We start from the raw sequence: 22,474 nt of genomic DNA on the forward strand, positions 1-22,474 counted from the left end.
GCAAATGCAAGGGTCAAGGGGTCCCACCCAGCCTCTATAGTTATTCATATAAAAGTGGCCACAGATGTTAGAGTTACAGAAAATGGGGTCCCTTAAGAAACTGTCCTTTATGCCAGGATCTTATTTATAACTAACTTGAAACCAACATATAACTAAACATAAAATTATGATTGTAGCTATTCTCAATTGTGGATACCTTAATGTTTTGTGTTTCAAAGTTTGGGCAAAAACTAATCCCTTACAATATCTACAAGAAAATAGACAATATCTACTGAAAATAGATCTCCTTTTGCATGCAGAAGGGTGAGGCCATCCTTTGGCCTATTTGCAGTGACTCACAACGTACATGTCATCTTGTCCCAGGTCACACAGGGCATGTGGTCAGATGAGATACCCAGAGGGGAACCTGACTCAGTTCCTCCCCACTTATGGGAGCAGAGTCCTCCACATGCAAATTTCTGCCCAGCTCCAGGTTAAGAACTACCCCGGGCTGTGGGACTCATCATTCTCTCCTTACACGGGGCTGAGGTCTCTGGGGAAGGCAGAGTTGTGCTCTAGAGAAGATGCGACTGCTGGGTCTCCTCTTGTGCCTGGTGACAGCCCCCCAGGGTGAGTGTCTCACGTGTCAAGACACAGGTTTCTGAGATGGTGGTGACTGTACATGATTGACAGGAACTGATGTCCCTTGTCCCCAGGTGTCCTGTGCCAGTTGCAGCTGCAGGAGTCGGGCCCAGGACTGGTGAAACCTTCACAGACCCTCTCCCTCACCTGCACCGTTTCTGGTGGTTCAGTCACCAGCAGTTACTACTGGCACTGGATCCGCCAACCTCCAGGGAAGGGGCTGGAGTGGATGGGGTACTGGACAGGGAGCACAAGTTACAACCCAGCTTTCCAGGGCCGAATCTCCATCACTGCTGACACATCCAAGAACCAGTTCTCCCTGAAACTGAGCTCCGTGACCACAGAGGACACAGCTGTGTATTACTGTGCAAGAGACACAGTGAGGGGAAGTCAGGGTGAACCCATACACAAACCTCCTTGTGGGAGGCAGGAGGGCTGAGGTGCAAGGGGCCCTCAGGACACAAGAGGGCACTCAGGATACAGCATTCAGAACATCCATGACAGGAGGAGGTGAAGGTGGAGGCTACCCCCTGGGTTACTCTATAGTCTGCCCCCTTCATCTGACACCAATTTCTGTGTCTTCTCCAGAGTTTGCATCAGGAAACCAACAGGACAGACAACTCAGAAGCAAATGGAAGCTCCCAGGGCTCACCCGCCACCAGAGAGCAGAACAGTCACCTGTACTGACAAAGAATAAAGGCCTAGTGATGGGGGTGGTAATTGTCCCAGCACATGCACACAGCATGGTTGGATGCAACCACTGTGTGAACCCTGGGTGGTTTCCATCAAAATTACCTTTAGATGAGGAGTTTGATGACGCCCACACAGTAAAGCATCAGATGAAGTTTGGTTCTGACTTGACCAATGTCTCAGGAGGGCTGGGAAGGTCTCTCCAGCAGGGGTGAAGTATCTTTAAGGAGGCAGAGCAAGAGCTTGCCTCAGTGCTTTCGTGGTCAGAGGGTGTGGATTATCATGTTTACAGGGACTTGAGTGGATTGATTATCCCACCAGGGACAAAGGTGTGATCACTCAGGCCTTTTTAACTCACCAAGTCCATATGAGGGCAGATGTTGATGGAGGAGTTGAGACTTGAAATCTCCCCCCACACACATACACAGGCTCAAAACCTGAGGTCAGACTCCACAGTCCACCTACCAACAGCAATAATAAGGGAAAAAAGAGGTTGTCAGACACTGGGATGTGTAGTATTCGGGACTGTGAGCAAGCAGGTAAGAACACACCAGGGATTGGATTAGGGGTCTGAATGAGACATCCTGAGTGCCGTTTTTCACTGTCTATGATTTTTCTTACTTCACCAAAGGAGCTGCCTGCTTCCATGGACTGCAGCTTCTGGAGGGTCTGAGAGCCCTGAGTTAGACGTCCTGCACTGGATCCATTCTCATAGGAGAGCAGTTCACATTTGCTCCATGAGATGTAAAGTGTGAACCCAGGGGCTATGCTGGAGTTTTTCTAACTCCTGTGTCATTTGTCACTAACTAAAACAATAAGCTCTCCCCATGATCTTCATCAGCCATTTCCCCTGAGTCCTCTTTCAGCAGATGAATCTCCTAGTGGAAGACAATAAAAATGCTATTGAGGATGACGTATGGGGAAGGTCATCTGAGTCTGTTGAGTGTGGGATGCCTGGGTCATTTAACAGTTAATTTGTGGGTTCACCTAACTGGTAGTGTCCCCATATTTGTTTAAACATTATCGGTGACTTTCCATGATTGTATTTGAAATTAGTGGGCTGGGTTAGGCACATTGCCCTACCTAATGTGGGGACCCTGCCCAATTGTCAAAGGCTTTCAGGGGACCAATGCGACCCTCCTGTCTCATGGCCTTGGAACTGGAGTGTCCACAAGAGCTTTGCTCTGACTTAAGCTCCCATGGTACATGGGCTCCTCCTGTGTCTCAGACCTGCCATCCTTGGACTGGAACTAGCCTTGAGACTCTTCTGTGACCCTCTCATTGCCCTTGCTCCTTGAATCCCCCTGAACTTCATTTTCTCAGGATCTATTATTTACTCAGAGTCACAGTGCAGAGGTGGGGTTGGTGTCCCTGTCCCAGGAAGTCCAGGCTGAGGCAGGTGCGACTTGGAGGTGGACCTGGTCCTGGTCAGACCCAGGGCTTCATCAGCCCATCCCCCATCACACAGGCTATGTCTCCATCTCCCCGTTCTCCTTGTCCTGCTGCTTCCGGGATGGATGGGAGACCATGACAGGGGACCACAAGCATACTATGGAAATTTTATCTTTGTCCTAACAGTATAACCTCTGGTCATGGGTGCTTCCTGTCCATTTCCTGTCATCATGTGTTAACCTCATTAATACAAGTTTGTTGTCCCCCTTTCCTGTGGCCTTTCTGATCAGAAAAAAACATCAAAAATATCTGTTTACAGCAACTGAATTCTTATGAAAATAAGAGATGGAATAGAATACTCAATAATAACATCTGTTCCATCCACTCCACAAAATGTCACTCCCCCCTAAAAGGAAGAGAATGTGGACACATACAAGAACATGAATGAGCCTTGGAGACACAAAGCCCAGAGAAACACACCCCTCTCATAATCACGAAGGCTGTGTGTTTCCACATCTGTGAGAGCCAGAGTGATCAAATATGATCATTCTGCACTTCATAAGTATAAGGTGGACAATGTAATAACTGCACTTACATATCTGATTTTTAACACCCATTATTTCATGTAGACACAAATAAGTAAAAAGAAAGAGAAGAGAATAAAAGAATATAGAGGAAGAAGAAGATACATGTGGGTTTCCTTGTAATGAAAACTGTTAAGATCTCTCATTAGGAATGTCCACAGATACCATAGAGCAGCTTTAAATCTAGTCATCATGCCATCAGTTAAATCCCAGGACCTACTTATCCTGATTCTGGAAGTGTATACCCTCAGATCAGCAACATCTGATCCTCCCTTTGCTCAACCCATTTTCTTCTCACCACAAATATTATCTTTTTATTGTATTTTTAAATCCACATACAAGTGAAATCATACAGTATTTTCCCTTCTGTATCTCACTTACTTTTACTACCATTATGGCCTCAAGGTTCATTTACTATTGTCAGTAATGTGGGATTTTCATTTTTAAAATAGTTTTATTTATGTGCATTTAGAGAGAGGGTAATGCAGGGAGAAAGAGAAGGATAGAGATAGCAATGTGTGATTGCTTCTTGTGTGCCCATTACTGGGGACCTGGACAGCAACCCGGGCATGTTCCCTAACCTGGAATCAAACTGGCAACCCTTGGGTACCCAGATTGTCACTTAATCCACTAAACCACACAGGCTGGAGCAGATTTTCTTATTTTTGGCAAATAATATCCAAATGTGAATACCTTCTTTGTCCATGTCTTGGCTGCTGTATATAATGTGAAAATCAACATGGAACAACAGATAAGTCTTTTATAATTACATTGGGTTTTTTTGGATACCAACTTGGAGGTGCAATTTCTGGGTAATGAGTCAGTTCAGTTTTAATTTTTTCAGGAACATCTATATTGTTCTTCCTTAGTACCTGCCCCAATTCACACTCCCACTAATAAAGAGGAGGGTTCCACTGACTGCATGTTATTACCATCCCTTCTAGTCTCTTGCTTATGTTCAAAATGTTTTCTTTTCTCATTGGATATTTGATGTTAAATTGTACTTTTTTACACTCTGGATGTTAATGAGTGATCAGATATATGGCTTTCAAATATTTCCCCATACATAGCTTGTATTTCACTTTGTTAATGATACTCTTCTTGAACATGTGAGGTTCAGTTTAATGAAACCAAATTTGTTTGTTTCTTATTTACTGTGTTTTTATGTCATCTTGAATAAAACATTTCAGCCTCTGAGATGTCCTTGCCCTGTGAGTCCAGACAGCACCATCCCCTGCAGTGTGCAGTCTGGGCTGTAGGAGACACGCAAGACCCATAAACTCAGCGTGGCTGCTTCATGATCAGGTGCAGAGGGAGCTTAGGAGAGATTTCCTCTGAGAGCCTGAATCTTCTTCTTGTCATACAAACATCTAAAGTAAGAGTTGGACATGTGGTGACTATAAATACCTTATTCTCTCAGAGTATTGACCAAACTCAATAAGACATGAGAGCCACAGTCACTAAGGGTATTTTTATGAATTCTTTATATTTGAATTCTAAGGAAATAAACATAGGGATTATTTAACAAACTCACTATGTGGAAAAATTTGAAGAAACACTGGCCTAGTAAGAAGACATTCATATGTCAAGGCTGGATTGGTCCAGGTGGTTTCTGTGTCACTGAAAGATAGATTCAGAATGAGGAGCATGTCCTTTGGGGGCTGGTTCCTCTTTGGGGGAAACTGGCTCCACAGAGCTCAGAGACCTGCCCAGGGACACATAACCTCACATGTGGATTAGGACTTGGTCCATCAGACTCCTGCTGAGCATGGTCCTTGTGTCCTCCACCTTCTTTCAGGTAGGGTCAGGAATTCAGCTATGAAACACTCTTCCATATGCATATGCAAATCAGAAGAGGTAGACTAGGTTGAATATGGGTCTGTCTGTGACCTGAGAGCATCACCAACAACCACACTCTCCTCTACAGACATCCTGATGAAACAGCCTCTCACCATGGACTGAAGCCGGAGAGTCCTCTTCCTGGTTACAGTGGCTCCATATAAGGGGATACCCAGTACCTAGTTTGAGGAGTGGACCTGGGACAATCAAGGAGCATTTCAACCTACCCCTGCTTCCTCTCCACAGGTATGCATACCCAGATGCAGATGGTATAGTTAGAGGCTGAGCTGAGGAAGCCTAGATCCTCAATGAAGGTCTTCCAAAAGGTTTCTGGATACACCTTCACCAACTACTGGATGCACCAGTTATGGCAGACCACAGAACAAGGGCTTGAGTAGAAGGGATAAACTGATATTGAAGATAATGAAACAAAGTACACTCAGAAGTTCCATGGCAGAGTCACCACGGTTGCAGACAAGTCCATGAGCACAGCCTATAGAGTGTGGGAGCGACTTCCTCACAAGTCCCCCTGGGTGCCACGGTCCAGGTGTGTAAATATGGCTGAAAGATTATGTGATCTGCTTGGGGAGGAGAGGTGGCCATTTTCCCTGCTGGGAAGAGGTCGTGGGCTGGTGGCCAGATTCTCAGGGGAAAAGCCAGCAGCGGCCAGTTTCTCCGAGGAGATAAAGGCCCTGAGCCCCCTCTTCCAGGGTTTTTATTGGGTTATAATACACAGGAATACAGGGTGGCAAGGATCAAACAGTAGATAACATTTCAAAGAAATCTCAGGGCTTCAGAGTCTGTCAGGAACAGAGTTTTAGGGTTTCCTGCTCAAATCCTTAACACATGAATGAAAGCACTCTTAGCAGAAAAGATTTCACAGGTTTATCAGGAAGTCTTTGTGATGCCAGATTCTTCCCAAAGACATGCTCTAGCAAGGCATGGAGCTGTACCCCTCCTCATCAGTTATTCAGGCTTAAGGGGATTAGAGCCAGGAAGCGCTTCTCCCAGAGGACATTGGGACTCAGGCTTTGTCAAAGATGGGGGGTGAGAGTCCATTGCTCTTTCTTGCAGCCCCCCCGCCTGCAGTCCTTCCATGAATGCCTCTCGAGTGATCTAGTCTGGCTGAGATTGTCCCCCGCTGTGAGGGGTCTTGCCTGTCATTGACTTCCGGCCAAGCTTTGGGGGCATGGAGAGGAAACTGAGGCAGCATTTGCTACCAGAGACAATTTTTGTCTCCTGCGGCTCGCATTCCAGAGGTCATCCCTCACCCTTAGCCACAAGGGGTAGAGATCCAATTTCTAAAACCAGGCAGAGAGATCTACAACAACAAAGAGCTGAGTAGCCTGAGCAATGACAAGATGGCTGTGTATTCCTGTGCAAGAGGCCAAGTTTAATGACCCACAACTTGAGTGTGTCAAGAACCCTGAGGGATAAGGAAGCTGGTCTGGGCTGAGGAGATGACAGGGTGATGAGCCCCCTGACTTCCTCCCACACAGTTAGTATCTGAGACCAGGACCAAAGCTGCCACATGCACATCAGACACTCAGGGATCCAGATGCACTGCAAGAAAGTGTCTGGGAAGATGATCCTGAGAGGACCCCTGTTATTTACTGTGATTGCGCTGGGAGCACATGAGGAGCCTCCTTGTCCTCAGAATGAGTATTCATGGAGGTGTCATCTGGGAATCCTTGGTGTTTTCAGCTTTGGGATTGGACTGTAATGTCTTCTAGAAAGTTCTAAGACACTATCCTCTGTCTGGACAATGGAATGTATTTGGAAAAATGAAAGTGCTTTAAAGTCAAGAAGAAATTTCTGCTCTTGACTCTGGCCAAGCATCACACAGAAGACATTTTGGCAGCGAAGTGGAGGATTGGCAGGTGTTCCAGATTCTAGCACAGGCTGTGATATCTCAGCGTTCCTTCAATACTCCCTCAGGGTGAAATCCTAAGAAGTGTCCTCACCTGAGATCACAGTTGTGTGAGTGTCCCTGTCCCCTGGCCAATACTAATGTCACTGCATGTCAGGGAGCAGTGTGGGGAGATCGTTGACAATGGAATGCCCTCATCAAACCCTCACTGTGTTACTATGGCAACTGAACCAATCACACACCTGGCACAGCCACCTACACATGTTTATTCTTGCAGAGTCTGGAGGTCAGAGTGAGTGTGTCAGCTGGAATGAGGTTCATTTACTGTACCTAGTAATTCATCCCCATGAATTGAGGCCCTTTTCCCATGTTACACATTGATATGTTCAGGACATTGGGTTTAAGTTCAGTGGACACCCAGCATGTATGAACATAGTGACAGTTTTCTATGAATCACACACAGGTATGAATAGAGACAGAGAGAAAGAAGAGATGGCTCTTCTGGAATTAACTACAGAAGAAGCAGGGGGCCCAATCTACTCCATCTCCTACACTGTAATTATAGCTACTTCACATGTGCATGTAAACCCAGATCCTGAGAGTGAGCATCAGGCTGAACTGGCAATGATGAACAGTTTTAATACAAAGTTAGACTCACCAGCTCCAGTAATGAGAAGTGTTTTGAATAACTTATTCATCCTTTAATCAGTGAATAAATAAAAATACTGTTCATCATATGAATTATGATTTTATTTACATCAGTTATTTTATTAGTGGTTTGCATCAAGATTTCCATAATTAAATTCCTAAAATGTCAAGATAATCACTACCCAATTTCTACCTACATCTTCAGCAAAGCAGATCTAGTCATGACTGAGTTTCTTCTATGTTCAAATATTTGAATCTGAATTTACCATAGAGTCTAAAGAAAAAAAAATGAGGCAGTGAAACTGCTGCATATTCAGCACCAAACTGTATTGTATGAACATGACCTGGAAGCACTGTCTGCTTCTCTGTAGAGTTCACACTTTTGTTTCCAATGATCCACCTAGACCCTCCACCTCCTGAAACACTGAGTCCATGTGCTCTAGGTTCACACCCTGCTCTTAGTTTATAGTCTGATTGCTTTGTAGGGGAAACAGGGTCAATTGGAACTTCCTGTGACCTGAACAACAACCTCCTGCTCTTTTAATTCTCCCTCTGCTTGTGAGCATTGAATCTTCTTGGTGAGTTCATTACTGGTGAATTTCAAAGGCATACCTCATTTTAAATCCCTCTTTTATGAGAATTTACTCTCCTAGGTCATGCACCATCCCCACCCTTCAACATATCACACTCTGGGACCATGTAGTTCATGTCAGCGTCCAATACTAGAGCTCCATATATAGCAGGAAGGCATGCAAATTGGGCCCCTCTACTCATGAAAAATAGGCCAGCTCCAAGCCTACAGCTCTGAGAAAAGAAGCCCAGGATTTGAAGGTATCCCCAGTCCCTTCTCAGGACAGAACAGAAACCTGATACAATGGAGTTTGGGCTCAGCTGAATTTTTCTTGGTGCTATTTTAATAGGTAATTTTTGGAGAATGGGAGACACTGGGCACGACAGTGGACATGACTGAGAGAAACAGTGGAAGCTGACAGTTTCCTGACCCAATATCTTTGTGTTTGCAGCTGTACAGTGTGATGTGCAGCTGGTGGAGTTTGGGGGAGGATTGGTGAAGCCTGGGGTTCACTCAAACTTTCTGTCTGGCTTCTGGATTCACCTTCAGTAGCTACTATATGTATTGGGTATGTCAGGATCCAGGAAATGGGCTTGAGTTGGCCTCAGCAATTAGTGGTAATGGTAGTAGCACATACTATGCCAACTCTGTGAAGGGCTGATTCACCATCTCCAGAGACAATGACAAGAACAGACTCTATCAGCAAATGAACAACCTGAGAGTTGGGGGCACGGCCCTGTATTAGTGTGTGAGTGACATAGTGGAGGGAACTCAGTGTGAGTCCAGACATAAATCCCCCTATAGGAGACATGAAGGCTGAGATGTAGGGAAAGCTCAGGACACCAGGAGGTGCTCAGGTCACAGTGAGCACAGTTATGAGCTTGGGAGCTTCTGGGTTTAAGGGCTGGTGTTCCTGCCTGGTGTGGGTTTAGCTCTCCACACAGCAGTTTCTCTCTGGGAGCCTTGCTCCCTTCATGCTTCTCTGCTGACCTCTTCAGTATCTGAGTTACAGAGGCTTGTTATCACAGGATGAAAACATTCTCACATGCTCCAAAGTCAGAGAGTCATAAACATTTGTTTTCTCTTATTGTAATGAAACATCAACAAATCATCAAACGTCCTGACCCAAATCAACTGAATCCCACCAGAGCCTCTGCTGGACCCAACAAAGAGGCCATCCCTACACAGCTCAGAGTCCAAGCCAACCAGCAGCAGGACACATGCATGCTGGAAAGTGGGCTCAATAGTTGTAGGAACCCAATCCCTGAAGGTAAAAGAGGGGGGTGATGGTCATTTACTTAATTCTACCTCCGTGACATCAACAGCAGTTGACATATGGACATAGAGGGACCCCCACCATTCATTGGTGTGGTTGTCTAGGGTGACTATGTCATACACACAGGGGGACAGTCAAAATGTCTGTCCCTTCATTGAGGAGTCTGTTGAGAGCGGGACAGACTTTTCAGCAGGTTAGGAGTGGCTGCATCATGTCAGATGGTGTTTATTCCAGGTTTTATTGTTCACACCTGAGCGGTCCTGCTCACAAAAGGGGTCCTGCTCATGAAAGGGGTTTGTGTAATTTCCATCTCCCACCTGCAACAAATTAGGGAGAATTTCCCCTTCCAGGTCAGATTTCCCATGTGTACGCAGGAGAAGAGAGAGTGGTTAACCTCAATAGGTCAGCATCAATCATTAAACACCTGGCTCCTTATTTCACTGAACACCTAGGAAACATAAGTGAGAATACAGAGCCTTCTGTAATTATGAGTAGAAAAACAAATGTAGTCATAGAAAATGAGAATAATGGTTATATATATGCAGTAAGGTAGGAAATAAGAAATTATATAGGTGTATTTGCTCAAAGTGCAGGCTGGAACCTGTGCACTCTACAAGCTCATCAGCTTGTTTTGAAGGGCTTTGTTCCACTTTCTGCTTCTAAAGGTGAGAAGCATCCACAGAATTATGGGATCCTCTCCCTACTCACATTTATGGGGAGCTATATTGAAGTAGTTTTCCAGTTGGGTGGAACCATGATTTGATTTTTTGCTGTTACTATGAGCTGATGTTGGTGTCTCTCAAAAACTGACTTATTAAAACCAGGGGCCCATGTGATGGTGTTAGTAGGTGGAGCCTTAGGACAAGTGATGGTCCTGGGGTGGAGCTCTGGAGTGAGATCAGGTCCTTTGTAACAAAGGACAGAGAAAGCTCCCTTACTCCATCCACCCTCTGAGGTTACAGTGAGTAACAACTATGTAGGAAGCCTGTTTATATCTAATATAAATATGCTGATAGCTGTTACTGCATTTTCTATCTCCAGATTATAGATAAATGCATTTCTTTTGTGGGCCAATGGCCCAGTTCACAGAAGATTTTTACAGCACCAAGAATGTAGTAGGGTTTTAGAGTGACATGACCACAGGGCCTGCCTCCCTGAAATTTGCTGCCATATACATGTTGTTAAACGGGCAGCATCAGTCTCCTTCCAGTGGTGTTCAAGGGTGGTTTTTCTCTGGTGTTCTTTATAGGCAAAATTCACTGGTCATAGGGGGGCTGTTAAACAAGTGTAGTGAGAAGGCAGCATTAGAAGCATGTATAATGCATGAATCCTTTCAGTATTGATGACATCAGAATGGAGGGAGGTCCATGTTTTACTGGAGATAAATTCTGTAAATGCATGTTTCTTCCAATCACCATATTGCAGGGACAAAGCTGACGTGTGCTTGAAGGCATGAGCATGAATGCCACCAGGGTGTAGCATTGGCCAATTGGTACTGCGGGTTTCTGTAGGTTTTATTATTTTAACTAAGTATCTCTGACAAGGTTGACCAGGGTCCTACTCATGGGAGGGGATTGTGTGCTTTTAATTTTCTGCCTGCATTAAACTAGGGAGAATCCCTGCTTTCTCTATGTATTTCCCATATGTGTGCAGGAGGAGAGAGAAAGGAGAATCCAAACATGTCGGCATCAATCATCAAAAACTGGACCTGACTACTTTTCCAACAAACACCTAGGAAACATCAGTGAGAACACCGAGCTATCAAACACTATGGGCAGAAAACAATATTAGTCCCTAGAAAATGAGTATAATGGTTATATATAAACAATAAGGGGGTTAATAATAAATTATATGGACATCTTAGCTCAAAATCTAGAGGATATGTGCCCACTCTACATGAACATCTGCTTCTTCTGGAGGACTTCTGGGTCCCCCTTTTCTTCCCAAGATGAGAAGCTTCCACAGGGTAATGGGGATCTTCAGTTTGGGGAGATCTGCTGGAGTTACTTTCAATGAGGTATAATCATGATTTGATTCATTTGTGGTTGCTATGGTTGCTGTTTGTGTCACTCAAAAACTTCCATATTAAAACCGAGGGCCAGTGTTATGGTGTTAGGAGGTGGGGCCTTGGGACAAATATCGGCCCTAGGGTGGAGCTCCCTTGAACGGGACTAGGATCTTTATAACAGAGCACCAAGGAAGCTCCCTTGCCCCATCCACCCTCTGAGATGACAGCAAACAGCCATTGGGGAGGGGTTTTTACCAGTCATCAACAGTGCCTGAATCTATCCTTGGATTTTTCATGTTCAGATCTGTAAGAAATACATTTCTGTTGTTGGTCAGTCTCACAGTCAACAGAACTTTGTTATAGCACCCAGAATGGATTAGGGTTGTAGTTTAACATGACCACAAGGGCTGACTTCCTGGGGTTTCACTGCCATATTTGTTATACAAAGTAGAGTATGAGTGTAATTCCAGTGATGTCCAAGGGTAATTTTTCTCAGTTGTTTTCTTCCACAAGCAAATTTTTCTGGTTGAAGGTCATGGGCGACTTGGCAGTATTTGAACTAGATGCCCATCAGTAAATGAATGGATCAAAAAACTATGGCACATTTAAACATTTAGAATTCTATGCAGCAGAAAGAAAGAAGGAGCTCCTACCCATTTCTATAGCATGCATGGAACTGGAAAGCATTGTGCTAAGCAAACTAAACCAGCTGGTGAAAGACAAATACCATATGATCTCACCTATACCAGGAACGTAATCAATGAAAGAAACAAACAAGCAAAGTATAACCAAAGACATTGAAATAGAGAACTGACTGATAGTGACCAGAGGGGAGAGGGGAGGGAATTTCAGGAGAAAAAGAAAAAGGGAAGGGTTTGCAGGAACAAGTATAAAGGACACATGGACAAAAATAAGGGTTAGGAAATGGGAGCGTGATGGGGAATGCTGGGGGAGTGGTCTAGGATGGGAGTGAAAGGCAGAAAACTGTATTTGAGCAACAATTAAATATATATATATATATATATATATATATATATATATGAAGAAGTTATAATCCATGATATATTTTATTATGTACCACATAACCATGGAGCAAGATCCAGCTTCCACTGGAGGTAAAATCCATAAATTCAGGGTCACTGAAAAAATTCTCCCAGTCACCATGTTACAGGGACATGACTGATGAGCTCATGAAGGTATAAAGTGAATGACACTCAGGAGGAGGTTTGGCTGAGAGGGTTTCAGGCCTCACTGAAGTTTTACCAGTTTAATTAAGCCTGCCATTTTAAAACTTCCCAGAAACTGTGTATAATAATAACACGTGTCATTTGGATCATAGCAGCACCTTACAGATAATGACTGGTGTGCTGTGTACTCATCAGGCATTTGATGTTACAGTCAGTAAGCCTTTGGGGGATGAGGGAAAAGAAACAGCACAGAAAGTGTCCAGAGCAGGTAAAATTCTCTGCACATTTCTTCCTTCTTCCCACTCTCTTTTTCCACAATGATGGAGTCTCGGTTCACAGATGCACAATGGGCAGGAATTCTGTCTTGAAATAAAAAGACAGCAGACCTTGAAGGGTACACTGACGTCAGCCAGGGAGGCTGATGATGGGGATGAGCCTCTCTATGTGTGTTGACACATGGACAAGATCACACAGGGCATTTATTCAGGGCTGAATAACATGAAACACTGTACATGTGGAATGTTGCCTTAGATTAAATTGTGTTAAAATGACAGGACGTAGAAATTAGGAACAAGAATAACTCTGTAGCACACAGACTGACCAGCCTCTTAGAAAACTCTCACTATCACAAGGATGCTTGTCCCTCTTAGTTGAGAGTGGGTCCTCACTTACGGACTTGTTTTCTGTCCCAAAGTGGAGGAGCACGTGCAAGTTGGCACTCCATGTGCTGATATACACATCTCTGCCACTGTCCCTGATTTTTAGGGAGAGCAGCCCCAGCCCCTGGGTCTCTGCAGTTTGCAGTTGCTGAAGCAGTTAACCTAGAGGAATCTCTATGACATTTATGATGAGCTGTTCACTGGCTCTGATGCTTTTACATGGTAACATCATGAAGAAAGGGAATTTTAAGTGTCTGTTCACTCCTAACAACAATCTGTTTTCTGAAGGTTTGTAATATAATTTGTAGCTGATGGAGTCTGGGGGCACCTGAGGCAGCCTTGAGGTCTCTGAGATGCTCCTGTAAAGGTGGCTGATTCAGTTTCAGTGACTACTATATAAACTGGATCCACCAGCTTCCAGGAAAAGGACTGGAGTGGGTAGGTTTAATTAGAAACAACGCTAACAACCACTCAAGAGGATATGCTGCATCTGCAAAAGGCAGTTTCATCATCTCAAGAGATGATTCTAAAAATACTGCCTATCTACAAATGAACAGACTGGGAGGTGAGGCCACAGCCATGCATCATTGTGAGGGGAACTCACATTGAGTCCACAACAAATCTCCCTGCAGGAGGAGCTGTGACCACCAGGGGGCGCTTAGAGCCTCTGAACACAGGGACAACCACTGGATCAGTTACAGGAAAGATTTTGGCTGGTTTCCTGTTTGGTCTCTTCTTCCCATGACAGTTTCTTTCAGGCAGTTTCTGTGGATTCCTATCCTACGCTCATCTTTGATGTAGAAATATGTTGTAAAGACAGAAGACCTTCACCCATATGCAAGAGCCAGAGTCTTTTTCACACACACACACCCTTGTGCCCAATTCCAATAAATAATCAAACCTTCCAGAGACTCTGATGAACACAACAGTGAAGCCCAGGTCAATACGATTCAGCGTTCAAGCTGCCCAGCAACAGGGCACATGCATGCTGTGCAGTGGGCACCAGAGGCATATGGCCCCAATGCTAGGGAACAAAGATGTCCACTGGTGATGGTCATTGACTTGGCCTCATGCTCACAGCACCAGGCATAGGTGACACCACACAGAGGCAGAGGGACCCACGAAGCTTGGTGTGGATGTCTAGGATGATGACAAACACACATCAAAAGGGCAGGGAATGTTTATTACACACATATGTGACATCTCTTGAAGAACAAGAAAGGCCCTTCAGCAAGATAAATGTGCTTTTATTGAGCCAGGGCCTTTGTTTTCTTAAGGTGGTGGAGGAGTGGAAACTGCTTACAGAGGTCATGTGGTTTCAATCTCCCAATGACATCTAAAGAGGAGACCCAGACTCTCTATCAGATTTCCTGTGTGAGGCAGAGGAAAAGAGTGAAATGAGAGTTCATTTGACAGCAGTGAAACATAAAATAATGTACAGTCTCACTACCTACTTTATTTAACAACCATAAAAATTGAACACAAATGAGATAAAGGTCGTTATGTGTGAACAACAATCATGCCTACAGAAAGTGAAGAGAACAATTTAAGAAAGCAATCGATGTTGATGATTGATTATTGTGGTGGTGGTGGTGGTGACGGTGATGATGATGATCCTGCACTCTTTTCCAAGTGTCAAGAGATATTATAAATGGGCCCTGGCTGGTGTAGCTCAGTGAATTGAGCAGGGACTGTGAACGGCAAGATCATGGTTCGATTCCCAGTTAGAGCACATGCCTGGGTTGCAGGCCAGTTACTGGCAGGTGATGCACAAGAGGCAACCATACATTGATATTTCTCTCCCTCTCTCCTTCCCTTCCCCTGTAAAAATAAATAAAAAAATATTTTAGAAAATAGATATTATAAATGGATCCCCAATTAATTATGCAGCTTAGGAGAGCCCTGGTGTTACCAAATGAGTAATGACATGAGAACTGTCTAACTCCTAATGCTGTGGAACTGTGACACTGTGACCACACGTAACAGTAACTGTAAAATGTGAATGTGGGTGATGAGGAATCCCCTTTCCACTTGTTTGCAACAGCATATTCCTTATTTCTCTTGATTTTTACCTGAAGAAACTTTAACATTTGTATTTATAACAAACTCTTGTTTTCAAGATGATAGAAACTATCTGTATCATGCTCTGTACTTCCCTTTGAATACTCTCTTTAAAAGACTTTAAATACATATATCTAATAAACTGTGTCATGGAAATAAGGGTTATTTCTGTATGTGACTGAAACTAAGTCCAGCATCCTTCCTTTACCCAGTTCCAAAGAGTCTGCTCTAGCCCCTATGTCTGCTGTAAATAATGAACATGAACAACTGAGGCTATTTTCTAGAGAGTTATTTGTAAAATAACCCAATAAAAATCATTAAAATATCTATACATTAAAATTTGTTAACATTAAATAAGTTTGCCCCAACTAGCATCCATTATGCCAGTAAGTAGGCAGACGTGTGCATTATAAATGTGTTTCCAAGTCAAATGCCTGATGGAAAAAAAAGTGTTTATTATGCATTAAGAAAGTGATATGCTGTATGGGGGGGCCCAGCACCCTCTGACTACAGAGACCATTACCAGAAACAGGGCCAAGGGAGGCTGGGAGAGAGGGTTAACTGTCAGGTTAGATGGCCCCATTTCTGTGAACAAATCCGTGCTAAGAATCCCTCTCATCACCCTGGCTGGCATAGCTCAGTGGATTGAGTGTGGGCCTGCGAACCACATGATTGCGGTTCAATTCCCAATCAGGGCAGATGTCTGGGTTGCAGGCCAGTTCCCAGCAGGGGACTCATGAGAGACAACCATACATTGATATTTCTCTCCTTCTCTCCTTCCCTTCCTCTCAAAATATAAATAAATAAAATATTTAAAAAAGAAAAACGATGCTCTGCCTCACTTAAAAAAAAAAAAAGAATTCCTCTCATCTCCCTTCCTCTGAACACCAACATCATTGACAATGGTAGACTTAGACAACAGGTGAGTTAATCAGCTGTCATAATGTTTTGACATATGAAGAATTCTGGGTTGTACACATCCGTAATCAACATTCTCATTTCTCATCATCTATGCATGTGGAAATGTGAATGTTTCTGATGTGACTACTTTGGAGTCTCTGCAGTGTGTCCTGGGCTTGCAGCAGGGAAGAGCTTGGGCATGGAATTGTGGCCAGTCACACTTCAACCTCGAGAATCTAGAACGCCCCAGATGCCTATGTTCAGGACGTAGTTTCTCAGAACAAGAAGCAGTCATGAATGAAGAGAAATGTGACTTCGAAAATGAATCAGCTTTATTATTTTTATTTTATACACCAAAGGATGGTATTATTCTCTCCCACCTCCAGGGTAAATCCTCCATTGGCTGTGGAGCTCACAGCTCCTCCTCACCTGTGTCTGAGGTATGTGTGGAAGGTAGAGCTCTGCTCTAGCAGAAGATGAGACTGCTGGGTTTTGTGTACCTAGTGACAGCCTCACAGGATGAGTGTCTCAGATGTCAGACATGGGTCTATGGGATGGAGGAGACTGCATGTGACTGGTGGGGACTGACATTCCTTTTCCCCAGTGTCATGTCCCAGCTGCAGCTAGAGGAGTCAGGCCCAGGTCTGGTGAATCCCTCCCTTACTTTCACGGTCTCTGTATTTTCCTTAATGAGATATTCTGTACCGCGGACTCACCAGGTTCCAAGGAAAGGTCTGCCCTGGGTTGGTGCTGTAAATAGTGGTGGAAGCACATACTGTAAGCCAAAGTTGATATCTCAATTCAGCATCACTAGGGACACTTTCAGAACCCAAGTTTAACACTGGACAGACTGAGAACTGAGGATGTAGCTATATATTCCTGTGTGTGACACACAGTGAGGGGAAGCCAATTTGAACCCAGACTCAAACCTCTCTGCAGGAGACAGAATGGCTTGGCTTCACGGGTCACTCAGGAAAACAAGGTGCATGCAGGTTCCACCAATCATAGAGAAAAAAACCAGGGAGAGGTGTGTACTTGGCAGGTAAAAATGTACTTTCTTTTGGAGCAAGAGTTTTTCCTCAAAACTCTCAGCTCCAATCAGGCGCAATTCTTCCCTCTTCTCTGTGAATATATTTCTTCAGATTCTCACTGCAGACAATAAATAAGGAGGTGACACTGTCCACTTACAGATGACATATGGGCATGACTGTGGATCTCTCCTTCACCAAGTCACTATATGTGCTGTTATTCTCTCTCAATAGAGTGAATCACATTTACATGTGAAATTATATTTGACCTGAGTCCTTCACATACCTGTAGGTGTGTTTGCTCTAAGAAATATATATATATATATATATATATACACAAATATTTAAGCCCCTGTATTTTCATTAGAATCTATAAACAACCCAGATGTTCTTCAAATTTTAAAGTAAGCAAACTAGGGAATGTCCATGAATGTAATTCTACTCAGCAGTAACAATAATGATCAGCTGATGCAGATATCAATGCAGGTGACTCTTTTTTTAAATTTAGTTAGTGTTCAAGTTCAGTTTTCTGTCTTTTACTCCCATCCAAGCCCACCCCCCCGAAGGTGACTCTTGTGAATAACTCAGTGTGGAAGTGGCCAGGCTCAGAGACTACAAAGTGGTATATACTGGTGCTCACATGGCCAACCCAGATAAGTGATTGACTGGGTTTCCTGACATTTTCTCTTTGTTCTCAGGTGGGAAGCTGCAGTAAGTGAAGACTGACAGTTCCCTCCTTCTCAGCAGGTCCTCATACATGGATGGCTACACACAGGGAAACAAACACCTCCAGGCTCCTGTCAATGCACATTGTTCATGACCAGTTCTAATGTTGTCTTAAAAGCAGCTGTCTTCTCTGGGAGCCTCCATCTTTAATTCTTCCACAGGTGCAGGACACCAAGGCAGCTGATGCTCCTCTGATTTCTGTCACCTGAAATGACCTTTCACCACACCCAGGCCTTCACTGCCTCTACATGTTGTAGGAAATGACATCATCTTCATGGTAATAGATCTGGAACTCTACCTGATGGATGATTTCCAGCCTTTTCTCTCATAGAGAGAAAAGAAGAGGTAACTCACCTGCTGATGGGGACAACGATGGATGCTCTCCACACTCAGTAAGTACCTGAGTTCTCATATCTGATTACATGGCAGCTAGTGATTCCATGATCCTCTGTCCTGGTGGACGATCCTTGCCAAGCAAGTCAAGATGAGGCAGTCAGTAAACCAGAATCCCAGGGGTGCTGTGTCCAGAACATGGCAACAATTCTAGGAGTGGGGTCCTTTGGACAGAGGAAGTTCTGTCATTTGGTAGCAGTTGTTTTGACCTCAAACTAAGCAGCCATGGTCCTAAATGAGGGACACTAAACTCTTTTCCTCTGGAAAGGGGGTCTTGTGACCAGGATCTGGAAGCTTGGAGTCTTTGCTTTTCAGCACTACTGAGTTGAATGCATTTGCTGAAATAGGATGGGGAAGGGAGGGTGTGTCTGTGTATATTGTCTAGCTGTTTCCACCGTTGACATCTTTTCTGGAGTAAATTCTTCTTGATCACCCATGTTCCAGTAGGACCATCTCCAGTCATGGTAGTACCTTTAAAAGCAATTTCTTCATTCTGACTCTGACAGAAGCCCTTGTAACTTTTCATGCCCTCACACTGAAGGTGAAGTCCTGTCTGACCTTTTGTGTTGTGGTGAGAACTCCACATGAGATCTACTCTTGGCGCAAACCAAATGCAAATGCTGCTTGATAACCCCTGGTGCAGTGATGGACAACTGACCTCTGGAACCTAACCACTTGCATCACAGGATGCTTCTTCCCTGGAAAAAGTAGCTCCACATGCTCCCCCGCTAGCTCTGGGCAACCACCATGCTGCCTTTTGCTGATGTTTCTGGGCTGCCTGCATGCCCAATGTGTGAGGAACCCCATTTGATATTTTCTCAATTGTGCTCATGTCACTCAGCATGATGTCCTCAAGATAGATCTATGTAGTTGCTTAGAGCAGGATTTCCTTTCAATTATTGTAATGATATTGTAAAAATAAAAAAAAAATGAGGAGCAACCAGTGTTCATCTGAGACCACAAAGAAATGCCCATTGAGGCACATGGATAAGGAAGAATTCTTAATTCTACTCTGACTGGGTTGAAGGCAAGGGGTGTTTGTGAGAAAGGGAGGGATTCAGGTACAGGACTAGTGGGGAAGAACTTCTATCATATCAGGCAAGGCAAGTTAGCCTTTACTTGCACATGGTGATGAAAATTCAGAAGTTTTCTTAAAATTTTAGTCCCAGAGTCAGGATATTTTTTTCTTGTTTTCTGTGCAAACAGTATGCCAAATGCAGTGTTCGGGGCTCAGTAAGCAGGTCCCTATGCTGAGTCCACGCCATGTACAGGTTGGACAAGGAAGATATGCCAAGAAATTTGCCTGTAATGTCTGCTCCCACTCTTTTTTAACAATGGGCAACCTTAGGACATCAGAAGCCTCCAAACACTCTCTCCTAAGAACTTCAGGGCTCAGGGTGCTGGCTGTGTCAGTGCTTCTGGCAGGTCCAGGGAAAGGGCTTCCTGGTGGTTTCAGAGAGCCCTGGCTATGAGGTTCCCTACAGAGTCACTGGGGTTTATTAAGGTCAGTTCTCTGTTTCCAGAGAATTAAAGCACACGTTGTCCCTGAAGGAGTTTCTGGAAGTCAGGGAACAAAATTGAATTCTGGACCAAGGATGCTGAGATATTAATGCTGTTTGAGCTGTGACAGGACCCTCCCCAGCATGATGCACATACCCCAGCATGACACACATACTGGCATCAAGGAGTGGGCATGACCCAGAAGCTCAGAGCACCTTCCCCAGGAGCAGTTGCAGGGGGAGCTGGGAAGGGATTTCCTGTGAGGACCGGCATCTTTTTCTTTTCATGAAAACTTCTAAAATAAGATTTGTGCATGTGGTGATAGTAAATATCCTGTTCTATCAGTGTATTCACCAAACTCCACAATACATGAGAACCAGAGCCAGTGGTATTTCTAGGGCTTCATTATATTTGAGTTGTAAGGAACTGGGAACAGGGATGGTTTTATTTATTGGAGAATTTCAGAGACACACTGATCCAGGAAGAAGACATTCAGACATTAAAGCCCAGAATTGGTCCAGGAGGTCTCCATGTCTCTCAAATGTAAGTGCACAGTGACAAGAATGTCCTTTGGGAGCTTGTTTCACAATGGAAGGAGCTATGTCAGCATAGAGCTCAGAGATCTGCCAGAGGATCCATATTCTATAACTCTGTGTAGGACTTGGACCCTCAGATTCCCTTGGATCATTGTCCCTGTGTCCTCTACCTTCTCTCAGGTGGGGTCAAGTGTTAAGTTATGAAACACTCTGCCTTATGCACATGTAAATGAGAAGAGGTTAAATGCCGGTCTTTCTTTGTCCTGAGCATCACTTACAAACAGTGTCCCCTACAGAAGTTCTGACAGCACATCCCTTCACTATGACCTGGACCTAGAGAGGCCTCTTCCTGGTGGAAGTGACTACAGATAAGGAGCTCTCCAGTCCATGTATTCAGGGGGACCATGGACATTCAAGGAGAATTTCCACCCACTCCTGTCTCCTCTCCATAGTTGTCTACTCCCAGGTGCAGCTGGTGCTATTGGGGGCTGAGGTGAGGAGACCTGAGGCCTCAGTGAATATATTCTGGAAGGATTCTGGATATACCTCTGTCAGACACCACATGCACTAGATGCAAAAGGCCCTAGGATAAGGGCTTGAGTGGATGGTGAGAATCACCTTGATGATAGTATATGAAAGTACACACAGGATTTCCAGGACAGAGTCACCATGACTGTAGACATGTCCATGAGCAGAGCCTACATGGGGCTGAGCAGTCTCAAAGCCAAGTACTCAGCCATGTATTGCTGTGCGAGAGACACAGCATGATGACCCACACGGTGAGTATGTTGGAGACCATGATGGGTGGGGCAGTTTGGCTGAGCATAGGACATGACAGGATAGTGGGCCTCCTGACTTTCTCATAGAGTCAGGATCTCAGACCAGGACAGATTCTGGCACTGGAACATCAGGGAAGGTTGCAGGAGACCAGATACACAGCAGGGAAGAAGCAGAGAAGATGCTGCATAAAGGGCTCCTGTTATTTGTTGTGATTGTGCAGGGGACATTTTTGGAGCTTCCTTGTCCTCTGAATAAAGTGTTTCTTTGAGGTCACATCTGGGAATACTTGGTCAGGTTTACTTTGGGGAATTTGGATGAGGTGATGCCTAGCAGGTTCTAGTGTATTAGCTTATTTTTGAAAACTGGAATTGTGCTTGGGGAAAAATAAGTACAAGAAAGTAAATTGGGCTTTCTATGTTCTTGTCTCTGGCCCAGCATCACACAGATGGCATACTGGCAACACAGTCCAGGTTAGAGCACAGTCTGTGACATTACAGCCTTCTGTTAGCCCTCCCTCAGGGTGAGATCCTGTGCATTCTCCTCACCTGAGATGAAAGCCCTGTGAGTGCCCCTGTCTCTGGCCTAGTGCTACTGTCATCTCAAAACAGGGAACAGCATGGGGACACCCTTGACAATGGGAGACCCACATTTAGCCTGCAATATATTCCTATGTCAACTGAAAAATATTATCACATGCCTGGCACTGCAATCTACACACATTTTTTGTATAATCTGGAGGTCAGAGTAAAACGGTCAATTTAAACCAGGTTTACTCACCATGTAGGCAATTCCCTCCATGTATGTATTTTCTTTTTTTCATTTTTCACATCTATACTATGAGTAGATCAGGTTCAAGTTGAGAAGACACCCATTATATGTGGACATGTTCAAAAACTCCCATGGGTCACATGCTGACATAAATAGAGACAGTGACAATGGAGATCGTTCTCATAAAATAAATGCTCAAGGAAACAGGAGACTCTATTATATTCCCTCCCCTGCTCCCTGCTAAGAGCTGCATTGAAAATCCATGTAAACATATATCTTAATAGAGAACATCAGGCTGAACCTGCAATGATTAACAGTTTAACATAACAACAGATCCACCAGCTCCAGTAATGGGAGGTTACTTGAATGACATATTTATCCTGCAATCAATGAATAAAGAAAATAATGGTCTCATATAAATTATGGTTTTATTTTCT

General features: G+C 44.2%; 1 gene segment (V, D, J or C); it reads left to right on the top strand.

Annotated features, from left to right (window-relative positions):
* The first annotated feature begins 497 nt into the window (after positions 1-497).
* LOC118992901 (immunoglobulin heavy variable 4-59-like) lies at positions 498-1,060 on the top strand. The segment is given in 2 exon segments: positions 498-609; positions 696-1,060. Coding segments are annotated over 2 exon segments (411 nt in total).
* The last annotated feature ends 21,414 nt before the right edge of the window (positions 1,061-22,474 follow it).

Source organism: Sturnira hondurensis, unplaced genomic scaffold (genome assembly GCF_014824575.4).
Source record: "Sturnira hondurensis isolate 20B ecotype Veracruz unplaced genomic scaffold, ASM1482457v3 Scaffold0008457, whole genome shotgun sequence".
In the NCBI taxonomy this organism is placed as follows: domain Eukaryota; kingdom Metazoa; phylum Chordata; class Mammalia; order Chiroptera; family Phyllostomidae; genus Sturnira; species Sturnira hondurensis.